Source organism: Macaca thibetana, chromosome 9 (genome assembly GCF_024542745.1).
Source record: "Macaca thibetana thibetana isolate TM-01 chromosome 9, ASM2454274v1, whole genome shotgun sequence".
NCBI classification, from domain to species: domain Eukaryota; kingdom Metazoa; phylum Chordata; class Mammalia; order Primates; family Cercopithecidae; genus Macaca; species Macaca thibetana.
In genome coordinates this window covers 88,746,597-88,763,575 of record NC_065586.1, presented here as the reverse complement: position 1 = coordinate 88,763,575, position 16,979 = coordinate 88,746,597, and the positions used below count along the sequence as shown (strand labels likewise).

Here is a 16,979-nt window from a genome sequence, read left to right as displayed (position 1 = left end):
ACCCAGCTTCTCTTCCTTTTTAAACAGTCTTAAAATTATGTAGAACTATGTATTTTCCTCAGTTAGCATATTGTGTGTTGGCAAGGAAGACTGGCCAACACTCTTTGGCCATACTCTCAACTTCCTGAATTAGCCATTAACCTCACAGAAGGAACTATAACATCAGGTTGCAAGCTTATTTTACTTCCCACTGAAAATGCCCAGTTTGGGAAGACTAAGAATGCAGAAGCTGTTATCTCACAACTGATCATTGACAAAAAACAACATTTACACAGAATAAAAAGTTGAGAACCCTCATATTTTTAGGCATTTTAGTAATACTTCCCTATCAGAACTTCTTTACCAGAAATAGAAAAAAATATAAACTTAATTCCAGGATTTTAATTTCCTTACACACTGCGAGACATTCTCTCTGCTTTGATGAGTCAGATTGTTGCTATTCTGTTCTGTCAGCACATAGAAAGGTCATGCGTTGGCTCTTTTAGGTGAGTTCTCTCTAAGGCATATGTAACTGCATATCAGCCCTTCTCTACTCTTAGGTTATCAGACCATGCAAGTTGCAGTAATCTGGCTCCTCTCTTACCTAGACTTTGATCCTGGCTGCCCCCCAGAGGCTCGTACTGGAGAAAATTATTATCACTCCTGTGTATTCCTTTACCCTCTGTGCCCAAACTAACTTTGTCAATGATTTTCGGTCCTCAGAGTATAAAATCATTTATTTAGAGTACTGTTTCCAAATTATGTTATGCACAAAATTAACCATTCACACAGTAAAAACACATGTTCCTTGAAAAAAGGGTTCTAAGCTCAAATGAGTTATATAAATATTACATATTACATCCTCCTTCTAGGAGATTTACAACTCATAAGTAAATAAATCTGTTTAACTTTATTTAACCTAGGTTTCCAAAATTTATGTGACTATTTAGTCCCTTTGTTCTCCCTAGAGCAGTGGTCCCCAGCCTTCTCTTGTGGGGGGATGGTTTCAGATGAAACTGTTCCACCTCAGATGATCAGGCATTCGATTCTCATAAGGAGCGCACAACCTAGATGCCTCGCATGCACAGTTCACAATAGGGTTCGCGCTTCTATGAGAATCGAATGCCGCTGATCTGACAGGAGGCGGAGCTCAGGCAGTAATCCTCTTTAGCAAGCCACTCACCTCCTGCTGTGTGGCCTGGTTACTAACAGGCCACAGACAGGTACCAGTCTGCGGCTGGGGGGCTAGGAACCCCGGCCCTAGAGAGCAATATTAAAATGTGTGCCAGAGAACATCATATGGAAAATGTTAACTTATCCAATATAAATTTTAGATATCTATTGCTAATTAAACATTAGACAAGAGTGGATTCATCTCTCATATTAGAATTTTTAAAATTCTCCCTAGACAATCTAAAACTCAGCTCTAAACTAATTTTCAAAAATAACTTTTTTGTGCCACTCATGTTAGGCATAATAGCTAGATCCCAGGAAGGCAAAAATAAGCAGGGCAAAATCCTTCACTTAAAAAATTCACAGTCTAGTTAAGAACATAAAAAAACCAATTGTAGTGTAAAAAGTACAATGGTATACACACTACGGATGAAGTGACCATCTCTCACTGGCAGCAGTGTAATGGGTGATAGCAGAAGATTTCACAGACAAGGTGATGCTCAAGCCGGCTTTTGGGAGGAAAAAGCAGGAATTCATCTGACTGAGCAATGTGAAAGAATGGAAGACATTCTTGGTGAACAGCTAGTATATTCCAAAATCTTAAGACAGCAGATACTGCTAGACCATAGAAGGGAGACAAGTAGCAAGATGAGACTGAGGAACTTGGACTTAAGTAAAAGGTAACAGGGAATCATTTAAGATGAAGTGGTGTGGTCTTGTTTGCATTTTAGGACAGTAACCAAAAGGAAAAGAACATACAGATACAGATAAGGAAAACAAATGATTCTATATAACAGTTCAGTTATGTAGGGGGGAAAAAGAATCTACAGGTATTTAGAAGCAGAAGTGATAGTTACTAAGTAGGACTTAGCAACAAATAACATAAATAGTATCAATACTCCTGAAAAGTTTAAAATACTCCCCAGTTACTGGATTGTGGAAACAGGAGACACTACTATCTGAGATAGCAAATGTAAGAAAAATAGATTTAGGAAAAAGAGAATGGGTTTAGTTTTAGAAATGCTGGGTTTGGGGTAGCTATAAGATATTTAAGTGAATACATAAGTCCATCCATCCATAAAAGGGATATAAGATCACGGAATTAAGCACAGGATACAGAGTGCACCCAAAGGAGGGAGCTCTTTGCAAAGTATGAGCTTTACACTCATGCCACCTATAAGATTCCAGAACTAAACTGTGACTCTGCCAAACTGAGCAGAGCTGATGAGAGACTTCAGGAGGCTTCTCATACACACACACACACACACACACACACACACACACACACACACAGAGAGAAACCCACAAGAAATTGAAAGGTGGCCTGAAGGGATACCAAGACATAACAAAATACAATTTTTCTTATCAAATCTTGAGAAGTCTAACTCTCACTAGAAGGAAAGCTCTCTAACTTCTCAACTCTGTGGAAGTTATTTCCGAAAGAAGAAACTATAAGGAAAAACATCCCCACAGAGAGATGCTAAGAAAAGTTTCTGTATGAAATGTCTGTTTAAACTGCAATGATCGGGAGCTTGATGACTTTTATGAGGAAATAATAATAGTGGACCAAGAAAGTCTATTCTCTCCCAGAAATAAATTATTGTAAATCTTAAATCCTAGGGTCCATGATTTGATGGACTCCCTAAGTGGAAAGAATCCAAAACTGGTCTATGAAAAACAAGTCAAAGAAAACAAGTTTAATATTGACACTTGTAATTAAAATCTATAATGGAATATGAACTTTAAACTGTTTGCATTCTCATACTGAAGAAATTTACCAAGTGGTTGTGTTTTTAACCCCCATGGCATGCACAGATTTCCTTGGCCAGAGGTAGGAGAAATAGTATTGAAAACACTGTAATATTGAAGGGAAGAATACAATGGTGAGGACCTCTCCAATGGGGAAGATCCTCACTGACCAGAGGCAATCGGTAAGAAAAACTGAGGAGTTTCCAAAGTAGTTTGTAATATTTGGGGGGAAAAAATCAAGCATTAGAAATCATATAAGAGTGTGCACTGTAAAGACAAAAAGAAGAAATGGTGTTGGGCATTGTTTTATTTCTATGACATTATAATTATGAGTTTTAACAGCTCTTAGAAAATTTAATTTTTTAAACTTATTATTAAAAATTTCAAACAGATTAATATCATGAACTCCCATCATTTATCTTCAACTAATATTTTTACATTCTTGTTTCATCTATACCTTTATCCACTCACTCCATATATACTCCAAATTATTATTATTATTATTATTATTTTGAGACAGAGTCTCACTCTGTCACCCAGTCTGGAGTGCAGTGGCATGATCTCAGCTCACTGCAAGCTCCACCTCCCGGGGTTCCCACCATTCTTCTGCCTCAGCCTCCCGAGTAGCTAGGACGACAGGCAACCGCCACCACACCCGGCTAATTTATTTTGTATTTTTAGTAGAGATGGGATTTCACCACGTTAGCCAGGATGGTCTTGATCTCCTGACGTCGTGATGCGCCCGACTCGGCCTCCCAAAGTGCTGGGATTACAGGCGTGAGCCACCCCGCCCGGCCCCAAATTATTTTTTATAGTTTTCTATTTATAGTTTATTATTGTTTATAGTTTTTTTTAAGTAGGATATATATACATTGAAATATATAGCTAAGATCTGTACAAGTTTGACAAATACATTTTTATCATGGTATAAAACATTTCCATCTCCCCAGAAAGTCCCCTTGTGTCCTTTCCTAGGCAATTTCCCCACCCAGAGGTAACCACTGTTCTGATTTTTTTCATCTTAGTTTTACCTGCTTTCGAATGGCATAAAAATGGAATCACACAATTTGTGCCTTTTTGCATTCAATTTCTGTAGCTCAACATATCTGTGAGATTTATACATGTTGTTGCATTATCAGTAATTCATTCATTTTTATTGCTAGGTAGTACTCCATTGTATGAATATACCACAATTTATGTATCCATTCTCCTTCTGATAGCCATTTGGGCTGTTTCCAGTTTGGGGCTAACTGTGAACAAAGATGCTATGAATATCATGAGGCCATGTTTTCTGTTTCTCACTGATAAACACCTAGCAGTGGAACTGCTGACTCAAAAGGTAGATATATTAACTTCATAACTGCTGAGGCTTTTCCCATTGTTTGTCCGTTCATTATTGAACTATAATAGTTTTCAATTCATGGTTAATACTTTTAATTTGTTTTAAATACAGAACAGTTTAGAATCTTAGCGTAAAAAGGCTCCCACTTGCCTCTGTGGCTGCCACTGTTTAGCTAATTCTATACCACATTTGGCTGGTGATAAAGGATAATATAACACCACATATATGGAGAAGAATGCTGACAGTTCAGGTGGTAACTAAAGAATTTAAGTTAGACTGATTTTACTTAAAAAAGGAGTAACTGTGAAGCCAAACAAAACACTGATAGAATCCTTTCTAAACAATAACCAGAAAAGAAAAAGGTAAAACAAAACTAAGCATTTTATGTAAGTTAAAGAAGTAAAAAAAAAAAAGAAAAAAAAAAAGTAAACTTTGGATATTTTCCAGATTCTGTATTACTAAATAATATTAAATCAAAATTATTTTTAATCTCACCTGTTTCATCGCTGTTTCACCTATTTTGTCAGAGTGTTTTCGAATGCTTTCCAAAAAGTCTTTGAGATCAGACATGGAGATTTCTTTAATATCCTCACGGAGTTTGGGAAGATTTTCTATCATGAGCTGACAAAACCGGTATTGACTAACCCAGGGAAAGTACACATTCTCTAATTGTTCCATAGTTTTTAGGGCAGAATAGTACCTGTGAGAAGTTAAAAAGAAAACTCTATAAAAAGTTCTTATCACAATAAATTTACAAGTAAGTCTAAATAATCAGTCTTATACTGATTATTCATTAAAAAGGACCTAGTCATAGTTAAACTAAGTAAAATTAATATTTACATCTATTTGTCAAGGACAAACTATAAACCACATAAACAAGCCACAGGCTCAAAGTTCATGGCATACATTAATGTACAACTTCCTTATTTCACTTCATCTGAATCTATAACATCAAAAGCATTATCATAGTCATCTCAATACCTTAAATGAATATGTATAATTGTTTCAAATTTCTGAATTACAACATTTAGTGATTTGCTATATGATTTTGTATTCTGTCTCCCATCCTAATATCCGTCCACATGGATTCACCATACAAAAAAGTACATAACTTGAATATAATTCTAATTAAAAAAAAATTTATTTAACTTTTTAAAAAATGTCATACTACTATTTAAGGCAATTAGAAATACTGTTAAGTATCTCTCACACACACACACACACACACACACACACACACACACAAAACAGGTAAAAATCCACACTGGTAGAGTGCTTTTTCAATTCAACAAATATTTACTGAATATTTTTCGGGCTTTGGGGGCTACTATTTCACAGTGTGACATGCTGGGTATGCAGCAATTAGTATAGCCTTTGCCCTAGATAAATTGACATATATTTTCATATACATAATTTAGTTCTCTTTAGACTTCTATGAGGTACACTTCTATGGCAGATATTACAAGTAGCATTCTATAGATGAGAAAACTGAAATACAGAAAAAGAGTATATAATTTGGCCAAGATACCATACTAATTGGTAGCAGGACTGAGACCTTACCAAACTGTCAGTTTCCTACAATAATATTCACCACCAAAAATCTATTTGAGAGTTAGGTAGAAGAACTTTAAAAATTAATTACATAGTATTCTATATCTTTCTATTGAATTGGATGACATTAAAATTGGGAAAAGGCATTAATTAATGTACAAAAAAATCAAAACTAAGTTGATAGAAACTATGAGACATAAGTGAAAACAAAGTTAAGTTGAAAAGACCCACCGGGCGTGGTGGCTCACACCTGTAATCCCAGCACTTTGGGAGGCTAAGGCGGGCGGGTCACCTGAGATCAGGAATTCAAGACCAGCCTGGCTAACGTTGTGAAATCCTGTCTCTACTAAAAATGCAAAAATTAGCCGGGCATGGCAGTGCACACCTGTAATCCCAGCTACTCAGGAGGCTGAGGCATGAGAATCATTTGAATCCGGGAGGTAGCAGTTGCAGTGAGATCATGCAACTGCATTCCAGCCTGGGTGACAGAGTAAGAAACTTTTTCAAAAAAGAAAAAACAAAACAAAACAAAAAAGACGTTATATTCAAAAGCTGTTTTAAAATACCAATTAGTTTTCTGGCATATACTCTCAAAGACAGAGTATATTCTGCAAATTGTCACAAAATATTACCACTAATTTAAAAATTAGACCATCTAAATTTTATCTTGGTAAACATTAGCATGCTTATAATATAAACAAAATATACATTTGGTCAGAAACTAAAATATTTAGGTGGTGGTATGGGTGGGAGAGCTGTCATTACAATAATTTTGATAATGCCTGAGATATTAAAGGCTTAGATGAAGTGAAATAATGAATTAGGTATTTTCAGTATAACCCATAACATTTTAGATGCAACAGATCAATCAACAGTCAAACCACACTACCTGATCCTGGACTAATTTCCTGATTTTATATGAACTAGGTATATTTCAAAAGTATTCTCTCTACAACAGGTATGGTTTCTGAAAATTCATGCTAATGTCTATAATGTATTTCAAAATACATTTCAAAATAGGATTTCAAAATCCTAAGTGGTGTAGAATAAATGAAAAATATTACCAGTAGTTTTTGCAACATACCACAGACACAGTCAACTTACTTCATAGCACAACTGTGCCTCCCATCTTGGTTCTCCCATGAGACATCATGAGAGGCATGAGAGGTCATAAGACTTACCTAGCACCCACATACACACAACCCAGAAATGTGGAGAGTTAATGTCAGGGGGTTGAACTCTTAACCAATAAGAAAAGCAAGTCAGAGATAAGGTCTCCTTTCCTCTTCTTGAAGGGAAGGTTGTGATTTGCAAAAACATATACAACCCTCCCTAAAGGTATTTAAATAACTCAATAACTCACCCTCATATTTGCTCTCTCAACTGATTTCCTGTCTCATTTCCCTTTCCCTAAAACTAGGATTCAGGGAACTTCCCTAGGATTATACTACCTAAAAAAGTAGTAAAATATATTATTTTTACCTCAGACTCTGCTTTCTGGGAAAATTCCGGTGAAGATATATGGAAAGTTTATCATCTTAGACAGAAAGCAGAAGTCAGAGACCAGGCCCTGGATCCTTTCTAAAATTTAGCCACAAATCTCCTGTTTTATCTGTTTCTAAATACAAGCAAAAATGACACCACAATAGATTACCATTTCTCCTTTAGATACACTTAACGCTGTTTTCACAAAATTATAACAGTAATCCATAACCACTAGAAAAATACAAAACCTAAAAGGGGAATATAAAAAGCACCTATGATCTGACGCTATCATTGTTGTAATTAACTCATCAGCATTTGGCCGCATTTCCATCCAGTTATAGATCTACACTTCCAGTTCTATAAGCGCATACCCTATTCAACAATATATAATGGAATTGACCTTATAAATTATTTTAAAACAAATTATTACCCTATTTGTAAAGTCTTTTATTATAAGGTAATGATGTCCTTATAATTGGAATGTTAAGTCTCTGATTTTTTTTTTTTTTTTTTTTTTTTGAGACGGAGTCTCGCTCTGTCGCCCAGGCTGGAGTGCAGTGGCGCGATCTCGGCTCACTGCAAGCTCTGCCTCCCGGGTTCACGCCATTCTCCTGCCTCAGCCTCCCGAGTAGCTGGGACTACAGGCGCCCACAACCGCGCCCGGCTAATTTTTTGTATTTTTAGTAGAGACGGGGTTTCACCGTGGTCTCGATCTCCTGACCTTGTGATCCGCCCGCCTCGGCCTCCCAAAGTGCTGGGATTACAGGCGTGAGCCACCGCGCCCGGCAAGTCTCTGATTTTTAAAAATAAACAACAGTAGACCAAATTTCCCTATATATTAAACCTCTGACAAGGTGTCTGTTTTTATAAATACAAGATACTTCAAAAAATGTACGTGTCATCACTAAATGGAGAACATGTGAGTACTCTAATGATTCTCTGGCCTACAAAGTACAAATTATGCCACTGTTCTTACTTCATTTGCCTTCCCTTGAGCATGTACATTTCACCAGAGTTTGTCCTACCATGGAATTGGTTACTTCAGTCTCTTCTATTATTTTTAAATACAATGTCCTGCATACAAAAAAATTTACAAGATACATGAAAAAGTACAAAATTTTTATTAAATTCTAAGTGGAAAAAAATAAGACACAACTATATAATGTCTGAATCACTTCAAATGTACAGACACAAAGAGATAAAAAACAAAGGGATAGAGAAAGATATACCATACTGACACTAATCAAAAGAAAGGTAGATCAGCTATATTAAGATGAAACAGATTTCAGAGCAAGGAAAATTATTAGGGATAAAGAACATTACATAATGATAAAATGGTCAATTCTCCAAGAAGACATAACAATCCTTATTGTGTATGTAACTGACAACAGAGCATCAAAATATGTGAAGCAAAAACTAATAGAACTGTAAAGGAAAATAAATAAATACACTATTACAAGTGCAGACCTCAGCAAGCCTCTAACAAAAATTGACAGATCCAGCAGGTAGAAATTCAATAAGGACATAGTTGAACTGAACAGTACCATCAATCAACTGGATCTAATTGACACTGATAGAATACTTCATCCAACAACTACAAAATACACATTCTTCTCAAACTCACATGGAACATCAAGACAGATACATTCTGGGCCACAAAACATGCCTTAACAAATTTAAAGAAACGGAAATTATACAAAACTAGTACCATACTTAATGGTGGGAAACAAGATGCTTTTCCCCCATGAGATTAAGAACAAGGCAAAGATGTTCCCTCTCACCATTCCTAGTCAACATTGGACTATGTGGAGTTACTAGCTAGTGAAATAAGACAAGAAAAAAGAGGCAATAAGACTGAAAAAAGAAACAAAAGTCTCTGCAGGTAACATGAAATCTATCTATGTAAAAACCTTCAACAAAAAATTTTCTGGAACTAATACCAACTCTGATAGAAGTAATTAAAGAAAATCTAAATAAATTGAAAGATATTCCATATTAATGAATAGGAAGACTCAGTATCATCAAGATACCAGTTCTTCCCAACTTGATCTACAGATTCAATGCAATCCCAATCAAAACCCCAGTAACTTACTTTGTGAACATCAACAACGTGATTCTGAAGTTTATATAGACAGGCAAAAGACCCAGAATAGCCACACAATATTGAAGAACAAAGTTGAAGGATAGATGACACTATCCAACTTCAAGACTTAATACTGTGTAAAGTTACAATATTAAAGATTGTATGGTAAAGGCAAAAGGATTAACAAGCAGGTCAATAAAATGAAACAGAAAGCACAGAAATACACACATACAGTTAACTGAGGAAATTCAATGGAAAAAGAGTAGTTCTTTCAACAAATGCTGCTGGAATAACTGGACATTCACATGCAAAAAAGTAAACAAATAAATGTAAACAGTGACCTTCACTTTTTATAAAAATTAATTCAAAAGGGATCACAGACCTAAATGTAAAACATAAAACTCTCAGACTCTAGAAGATAACACAAGGGAAATTTTAGATGACTTTGGGTTTGGCAATTAGTTTTTAGAAACACCAAAGCACAATCCATGAGGGAAAGAAAAAAGCTAAATTGGACTTTTCTGATTTAATTTCATTAAAACTAAAACTTTCTACTCTTTATTTATTTTTTTTTTTTTTGAGACGGAGTCTCACTGTGTGGCCCAGGCTGGAGTGCAGTGGCCCAATCTCGGCTCACTGCAAGCTCCACCTCCCGGGTTCACGCCATTCTCCCGCCTCAGCCTCCGAGTAGCTGGGACTACAGGCGCCCGCCACCACGCCCAGCTAGTTTTTTGTATTTTTAGTAGAGATGGGGTTTCACCATGTTAGCCAGGATGGTCTCGATCTCCTGACCTCGTGATCCACCCACCTCGGCCTCCCAAAGTGCTGGGATTACAGGCTTGAGCCACCGCGCCCGGCCAACTTTCTACTCTTTAAAGGCACTGTTAAGAAAATGAAAAAACAAGCCACAGACTGAGAGAAAATACTTTCAAAACACAAATTGAATCAAGGACTTGTATCCAAAATATAAAAAGAACACTTAAAACTCAACAGTCCAAAAATAAGCCACCAAATTAAAAAGTGATCAGAAGACTTGGACACCTCGCCAAAGAAGACATACATGTGAGAAGATGCTCAACATCGTATGTCATTAGCTAATTACAAATTAAAGTAACAACGAGATATCATTACACATCTATTAGAACAGGCAAAATCCGAAACAATGACAACACTAAATCCTGAGGAGGACGTGGAGCAACAGAAACTCTCATTCATTCTGGTGGGAGTGCAAAACAGTACAGCCACTTCTGAAGACAGTTTGGCAGATTCTTACAAAACTAAACATACTCTTGCCATATGATCCAGCAATCGCATCCCCAGGTATTTACCGAAATTAATTGAAAATTTACGTCCATAAAACCTGCACACAAATGTTTATGGCAGCTTTATTTACAATTGCCAAAACTTGGAAGCAACCCAGATGTCCTTCAGTAGGTGAATGGATAAACTATGGTTCATCCATACAATGTAATATTATTCAGTGATTTAAAAAGAAATGTTATCAAGTCACGAAAGGACATACAGGAACCTTAAATGCATATTGCCAAGTGAAATAAGCCAGTCTGAACATGTTATATATATATTGTGTTATTTCAACTATCTGACATTCTGGAAAAGATAAAACTATAGAAACAGTACAAAGTTCAGTAATTGGCAGGGGTTCACAGCTGGGAAGGATGGGGAAAGACAGGGAACACAGGAAATTTTTCAGGCAGTGAAACAATTCTGTATAATACTGTAATGGATACATGATATATGTCTGCCAAAATCCATAGAACTGTACAACACAGAGTGAACTCTACTGTAAAACTATGAAACTATGGACTTTGGCAAATACTTACATATCAATATTGGTTCATTAGTTACAGTAAATATGCCATATTAATGCAAGACATTAACAACGAAAAACTGCTTGGAAAGAAGAGAAAAGTATATGGGAACTCTGTACTTTGTGTTTAATATTTCTGTAAACCTAAAACTGCTCTAAAAAATAAAATCTATTAAATAAAAAGTATAAGCAAAAGATGTGAACAAACACTTTACAAAAGAAAACATACAAACAGCCAAATACCAAATAAAAACACACTTATGATACTTAAAGATCTCTAGAGAAGCCAATTCCAAAGATTTTCTTGCCACTGAAATTCAACATTCCCAAACCTTTATCATCTAGATGCCCTGCATTGTGTCTAACCTAAATCCTTTCTTTCTACAGTCTAAACCCATGATTTTTCTACCTCTGATTTCACTGGTGGTAAAATAAATAAATAAATCTGTTTGATCTATAAACAATCAGTCATCAGGAAAATGCAAATTGAAACAATGAGATACTATTTTATACTTACCAAAATGGCTCAAGTAGAACAAACTAATTTGCAAGGATGTGGAGCAAATGAAATTCTTTTATTAGTACATTGCTAATGGAAGTATAAATGGTACTACTAGAATAATTATTTTTTAAATTATATTTTTAAAGTCTATTTTTCAAATCATATTTTAAATAGAAAAGTATTTAACGGTTTCTTAAAAAGTATAGCATTCATTTATGCTATCACTGAGCAATTCTACTCCTATATATCTACTAAATGGAAATATAAACAAATCCCTACAAAAAAGACTCGTACCTTAGTTTCACGGCAGTCTTATTCATAATACCTGCAAACCTGAAACCACCCAAATAGCAACTAATGGATACATAAACAAATTCTAACAATAAAAAGAAATTTGCAACCACAGATGAATTTTAAAAACATTATCAGGAGTGAAGAAGATTCCATTTAAATCAGTTCTAAAGACAAACAAAACTAATATATGACGCTAAAACTCAGAAAGTGGTTATTTCTAGAGACGGGAGGAGAAATTGGAAAGAGGAATGAGCAAACTGTGGGGGTAACGGAAGTATTCTGTATCTTGTTTTGGTGGTGGTGACTGTGAGGAAGTATAAGAAAGCTTTTGGGCAGCAATAACATTCAACATCTTAAACCTGGTGGCTACACAGGTATGTTTATTTTAGTATAACATAAACAAAAATGCACAAGTCATAAGTCTACAACTCCAAGAATCTCTAAAAAGCAAACACAAGAGGCTACCTGAAAAAAAAAATTGAAGATCAAAAAAGAGCTCCTAGAAATTAAAAATTAGCAGAAATTTTTAAAAATCAGCACCACCTTTGGAAGGTAAAGATGAAATAATCTCATAGAAAAAAGAGCAAGCAGACCAAGAGATTTTAAAATGTCAAAAAAGAGATAAGAAAATTAGAGAACCAATCTAGAAGACTGAACTATTAATATCCTAGAGAAATAATCAAGAAGACAGAAGAAAAAAATAATTCAAAAAAACTTCCTAATGCTTAAGGATATTATGAGATTAAAGGATAATTTCCAGATTAAAAGAAGGCTCACTAAGTACCCACCACAAAGAAGGCAAATAGACCCACATGAAAGCACATCATCAGGAAATGATAGACCACAGAGGACAAAGAGAAGGTTCTAAAAGAGAGAAAAGGTAGGTCACAAACTGACAACTTCAAACTGTGTGTGTGTGTGTGTGTGTGTGTGTATGTGTGTGTGTAATAAGTCACACACATACATCTTAGTTTCTTGTTTTTGTTTTTGTTTTTCTTTTGAGACAGGGTTTCGCTGTCACCCAGGCTGGGGTACAGTGGCTCAATCTCAGCTCACTGCAACTGCCTCCCTGTCTCAAGAGATCCTCCTGCCTCAGCACCCAACCCCTACAACCCCCTAGTAGCTAGGACCACAGGCACACGCCACCATGCCCAGCTATTTTTGTTTGTTTTTCAGTAGAGATGGGGATTTACCATGTTGGCCAGGCTGGTCTCAAACTCTTGAGCTTAAGCGATCTGCCTGCCTTAGCCTCCCAAAGTGCTGAGATTACAGGTGTGAGCCACTGCTCCCAACCTATACATCTTAGTTTCTAAATACCATTAATACTAAAAGGAGCTAGGGTACCCTGGAGAATGGCTGCTTCCAGATCTGAGGCAAAAAAAAAAAAAGCACAATGAGAGCTTCGAACATCTTACTGTATGATAAACACAAAAATACTCAAAGACAGAGACACAGGAACTGGCTTGAGGGGTTTCTCTTGTTAAATTTGAAACAATTTGTGCATCAAAATGAATAATGACAATAATAAATTATATTTATTTTTAAAATGCATAAGTTCACAACAATAATCAGGAAAAAAAGAAAAAAGGTGGTGGTGGGGAATAAAAAGCTCTTCTCTATATATAAAAAAGCCAGTTAATAAATGTTAAAGAAATAATAGCATTATTTAAATCAACATCTTGTAAATCCAATATAATAATGGATTAAGGCAAGAATGATAAAACTACTGGATGAAAAGCTGTTAGGAAACAGGACCCACAGATTACTTATTAATTGCAAAGAGAAAAATGTACTTTTTCAAAAGACAACTGGTAGACTTCCCCTTAACCAAATGATCAAATTTAGCATAACCTAAGGACAACATGACTTTATAAGCCTCCTGATGTCATGCAATGTGAGGTATCACTTACGTCATACTCTTGCCAAAACCTTTTAACCTGAATTTAAACATGAAGAAACAACTAGATAAATCCAAAATGCCCTGGTCTACAAGAGAACTGACCTGGAGTCTTCCATTGAAAAAAACAAAGAACAGGAGGACTGTTCTAGATTAAAAGGGACAAAAGAACACATACCAATCAATGTTTTCAGGAAGGGAAAAAGACCTAAGACATTTTGGGGATAGTTGAGGAAATGTGAGTATAAATATTAGATTATATTACTGAAAAACCAATAATGCCCCAAACTGGAAAATAATATGGTAATAATTAAAAGTTAGTTATTTAAAGACATAAATGTAAATACCAAAATAATCCATTAAAAGAGGCAGAAGTTTTTGCTCCTATAAAGAAGGAATGGTGAATGGGAAATAGGAAAGGTGATATCTGTTTTTTGTTGTTGTTGTTTTGCAGCAAACACATAGAGCAACTATTTGGATCTTTAAAATGTGAGGATATATAACACTGATTTAAAAAGAGAATATATTATTAATACATACGTGAAGAAAATAAGACTTTCAGAATAGTTTTTGGCTTGTTTATTATAGTGAAAAAATCATTCTACTAAATTGCACTAACTGGTAAAGCCTAATGAAATTCAACATGTAGCACCATGAAGCAGAACACACACACGTTTTTACTATAGGTCTGTATATGATGTGTTCTGATAATTAAGTAGTTACTAACCAAGAAGAAATCATTTTTTCCCTAGTCCAAACTGTCTCATTTATTGTTTTTTCTATGTTACTTCTGAATCGTTTGATTTTTTTCTTTTCTTTTTGTAGGGGGTTGGGGGCAAAATGAGGTCTCCCTATATTGCCCAGACTAGTCTCAAACTCCTGGGTTCAAGTGATCCTCCTGCCTCAGACTCCCAAAGTGCTGGGATTACAAGCATGAGCCACAATACCTGGCCAAAATTGTTTGTCTTTAAAATATTTTAAACATCACTATATCCAATGCTCCTATGGCAATCAATAAACTACTTTACTTTCTTTTTCATCTGTCATATATGCATTTGAGTTATAAAACAGAATGTGACCTACTACATTCACCCAGATTGTCAAAATATAACTGCCTACACTCTTTTCCTTCCACAATATGCACCTAGCCCTTAGTTACATGCAATATTAGTATGTTGGTAAGTTAATCAATATTTTCATTCCTGTTCAGCTATTTGTCCTTGATCAACATTACTAATCATTTATATCATTTATAAAGGACAATGATTCACTAATAAAAGGCTAAGATTTGTTTTAGTGGATTATCCTGATGCACGAATTTTAAGTACAAAGGTTAGGGTAATGTAGACAGCAAAACTCATGATTCACTATGATTTATAGTAAACGTATCTGTCCTTTCAATAACAGAAAAAAATTCTTATTTAAAACAATAAGAAAAAAAACCAACTCACCTTTTGGCACTCATCTGTTCTTTCAGCTTACTGTACATTTCTAGCACTGCATTAAAAAATGTAACATTTTAGCTTTCAACATGAAAAGAAAATATTTTGAGAGATGAAAATAATCAAAGCAGGAAAGAGTATATTACAAATTCATTACACTTCTACACCTTGAGTTAGGCTAATATTTTCAAATAAAATGTTAAATACTCCAAGTATATAAAAACATTTTAATTTCCTTATATACTGAACGTTTTATCATATATACACATATACACACACACACATATATAGATGTATTACACTGAACCTGGAACACTTGTATATGCTAACACATATAACTGAGACATTAGCCTACTAACAATTATCCTATCCAGAAATTACTAATGTTTCTTCCCTGAAATAGAACTGGTACTTTAGACTTTAGTTATTTGAGAGAGAAAGTTGAGTGTGAGATTCATTGATTTTTGACTCAACACACAACATACCAAACAAAATAACACACTTGTGTTAAACTCACTATAAACAAAAGTTTATACCAAATCCACAAAGAAAGAAAAATGTCACATGCTTACAGCAGTAGGAGTGAATTATAATACAGCCAGAAATAAACATAGCAAAGCATCTTGATTCATTTCATCCTTTCTATCAAATGCAATTGTTTTATAGAAAGGAACGCAATTATTCAATAAATTAATCTTTGCCAATATAATATAGTGTCACCAAAAGGGTTTTTAACCACGTAGATTACCCTTTAAACTTAGAATTTCAAAGTACAGAATGAGTACACACTTTGCTTTCCCTCTACAATATGGATAGACAACACTTTTTTTCCAGATTTTTCTACAGTCATATGACTCCTCCTATGGGCCTCCAAGTTTACAAAAAACATTGTTTATGTGTCTGAAAACCATAAAAACTACAATGGTAGCTATAGTGAATCAACCCCGACTCTGTCGCCTCACAGGACCCTATGTATATCTCTATATACATATTGTAATGTAATTTTTTTCACATTTTCCAACCAAAGCATTAGACGGAACTCATAAACTGGGAGAGAGCCTGCTGCAATAAGTATAAACTTTCTTTGAAGTCTCCAACCTTAACAATTCATGTAAATTTCATATCTATCTCATACCATTTCCATATAAAAATAATGCTTTCCTCAAAAACAGTAAAAACTAACAGACCAGGAAAATAAATCCACTGTTTATGCTGTGATTTTTTTTTTTTTTTTTTTTTTTTTTTTTTGAGACAGGGTATTGCTCTGTCACTCAGGTTACAGGGCAATGGCACAATCATGACCTACTGCAGCCTCAACCTCCTGGAATCAAGCAATCCTCTCACCTCAGCCTCCCAAGTAGCTATAACCACCAGTGCGCCACCATACCTGGTTAATGTTTTTTTTATTTTAATTTTCTGTAGAGACAGGGACTCCCTTTGTTGCCCAGGCTGTTCTCAAACTCCTGGCCTCAAATGATCCTCCCACCTGAGCCTCCTAAAGTGCTGGGATTATAGTCATGAGTCACCATGTCCAAGCTATGACTTCTTATATCCTCTCATACTCCTCCTAATCCAAGGAGGAGTTAGGCAACTGTACTGTAACTAATGACTTACTTGTCTTTATTCCCATAAGATCTGTGAACTCCAAGTATCT

At 35.2% G+C, this 16,979-nt stretch overlaps 1 protein-coding gene across 8 annotated transcripts in view; it reads right to left on the bottom strand.

Annotated features, from left to right (window-relative positions):
- The window catches only part of EXOC6 (exocyst complex component 6), a 213,587-nt gene that overhangs the window by 144,134 nt on the left and 52,474 nt on the right, over positions 1 to 16,979 (bottom strand). For all 8 annotated transcript variants that reach the window (XM_050802774.1, XM_050802781.1, XM_050802773.1 and 5 more), the window contains 2 exons: positions 15,335 to 15,380; positions 4,739 to 4,943 (listed from right to left, as the gene is read on the bottom strand). In XM_050802774.1, the coding sequence (XP_050658731.1) occupies positions 4,739 to 4,943; positions 15,335 to 15,380 (251 nt within the window). The remainder of the gene's footprint in view (positions 1 to 4,738; positions 4,944 to 15,334; positions 15,381 to 16,979) is intronic.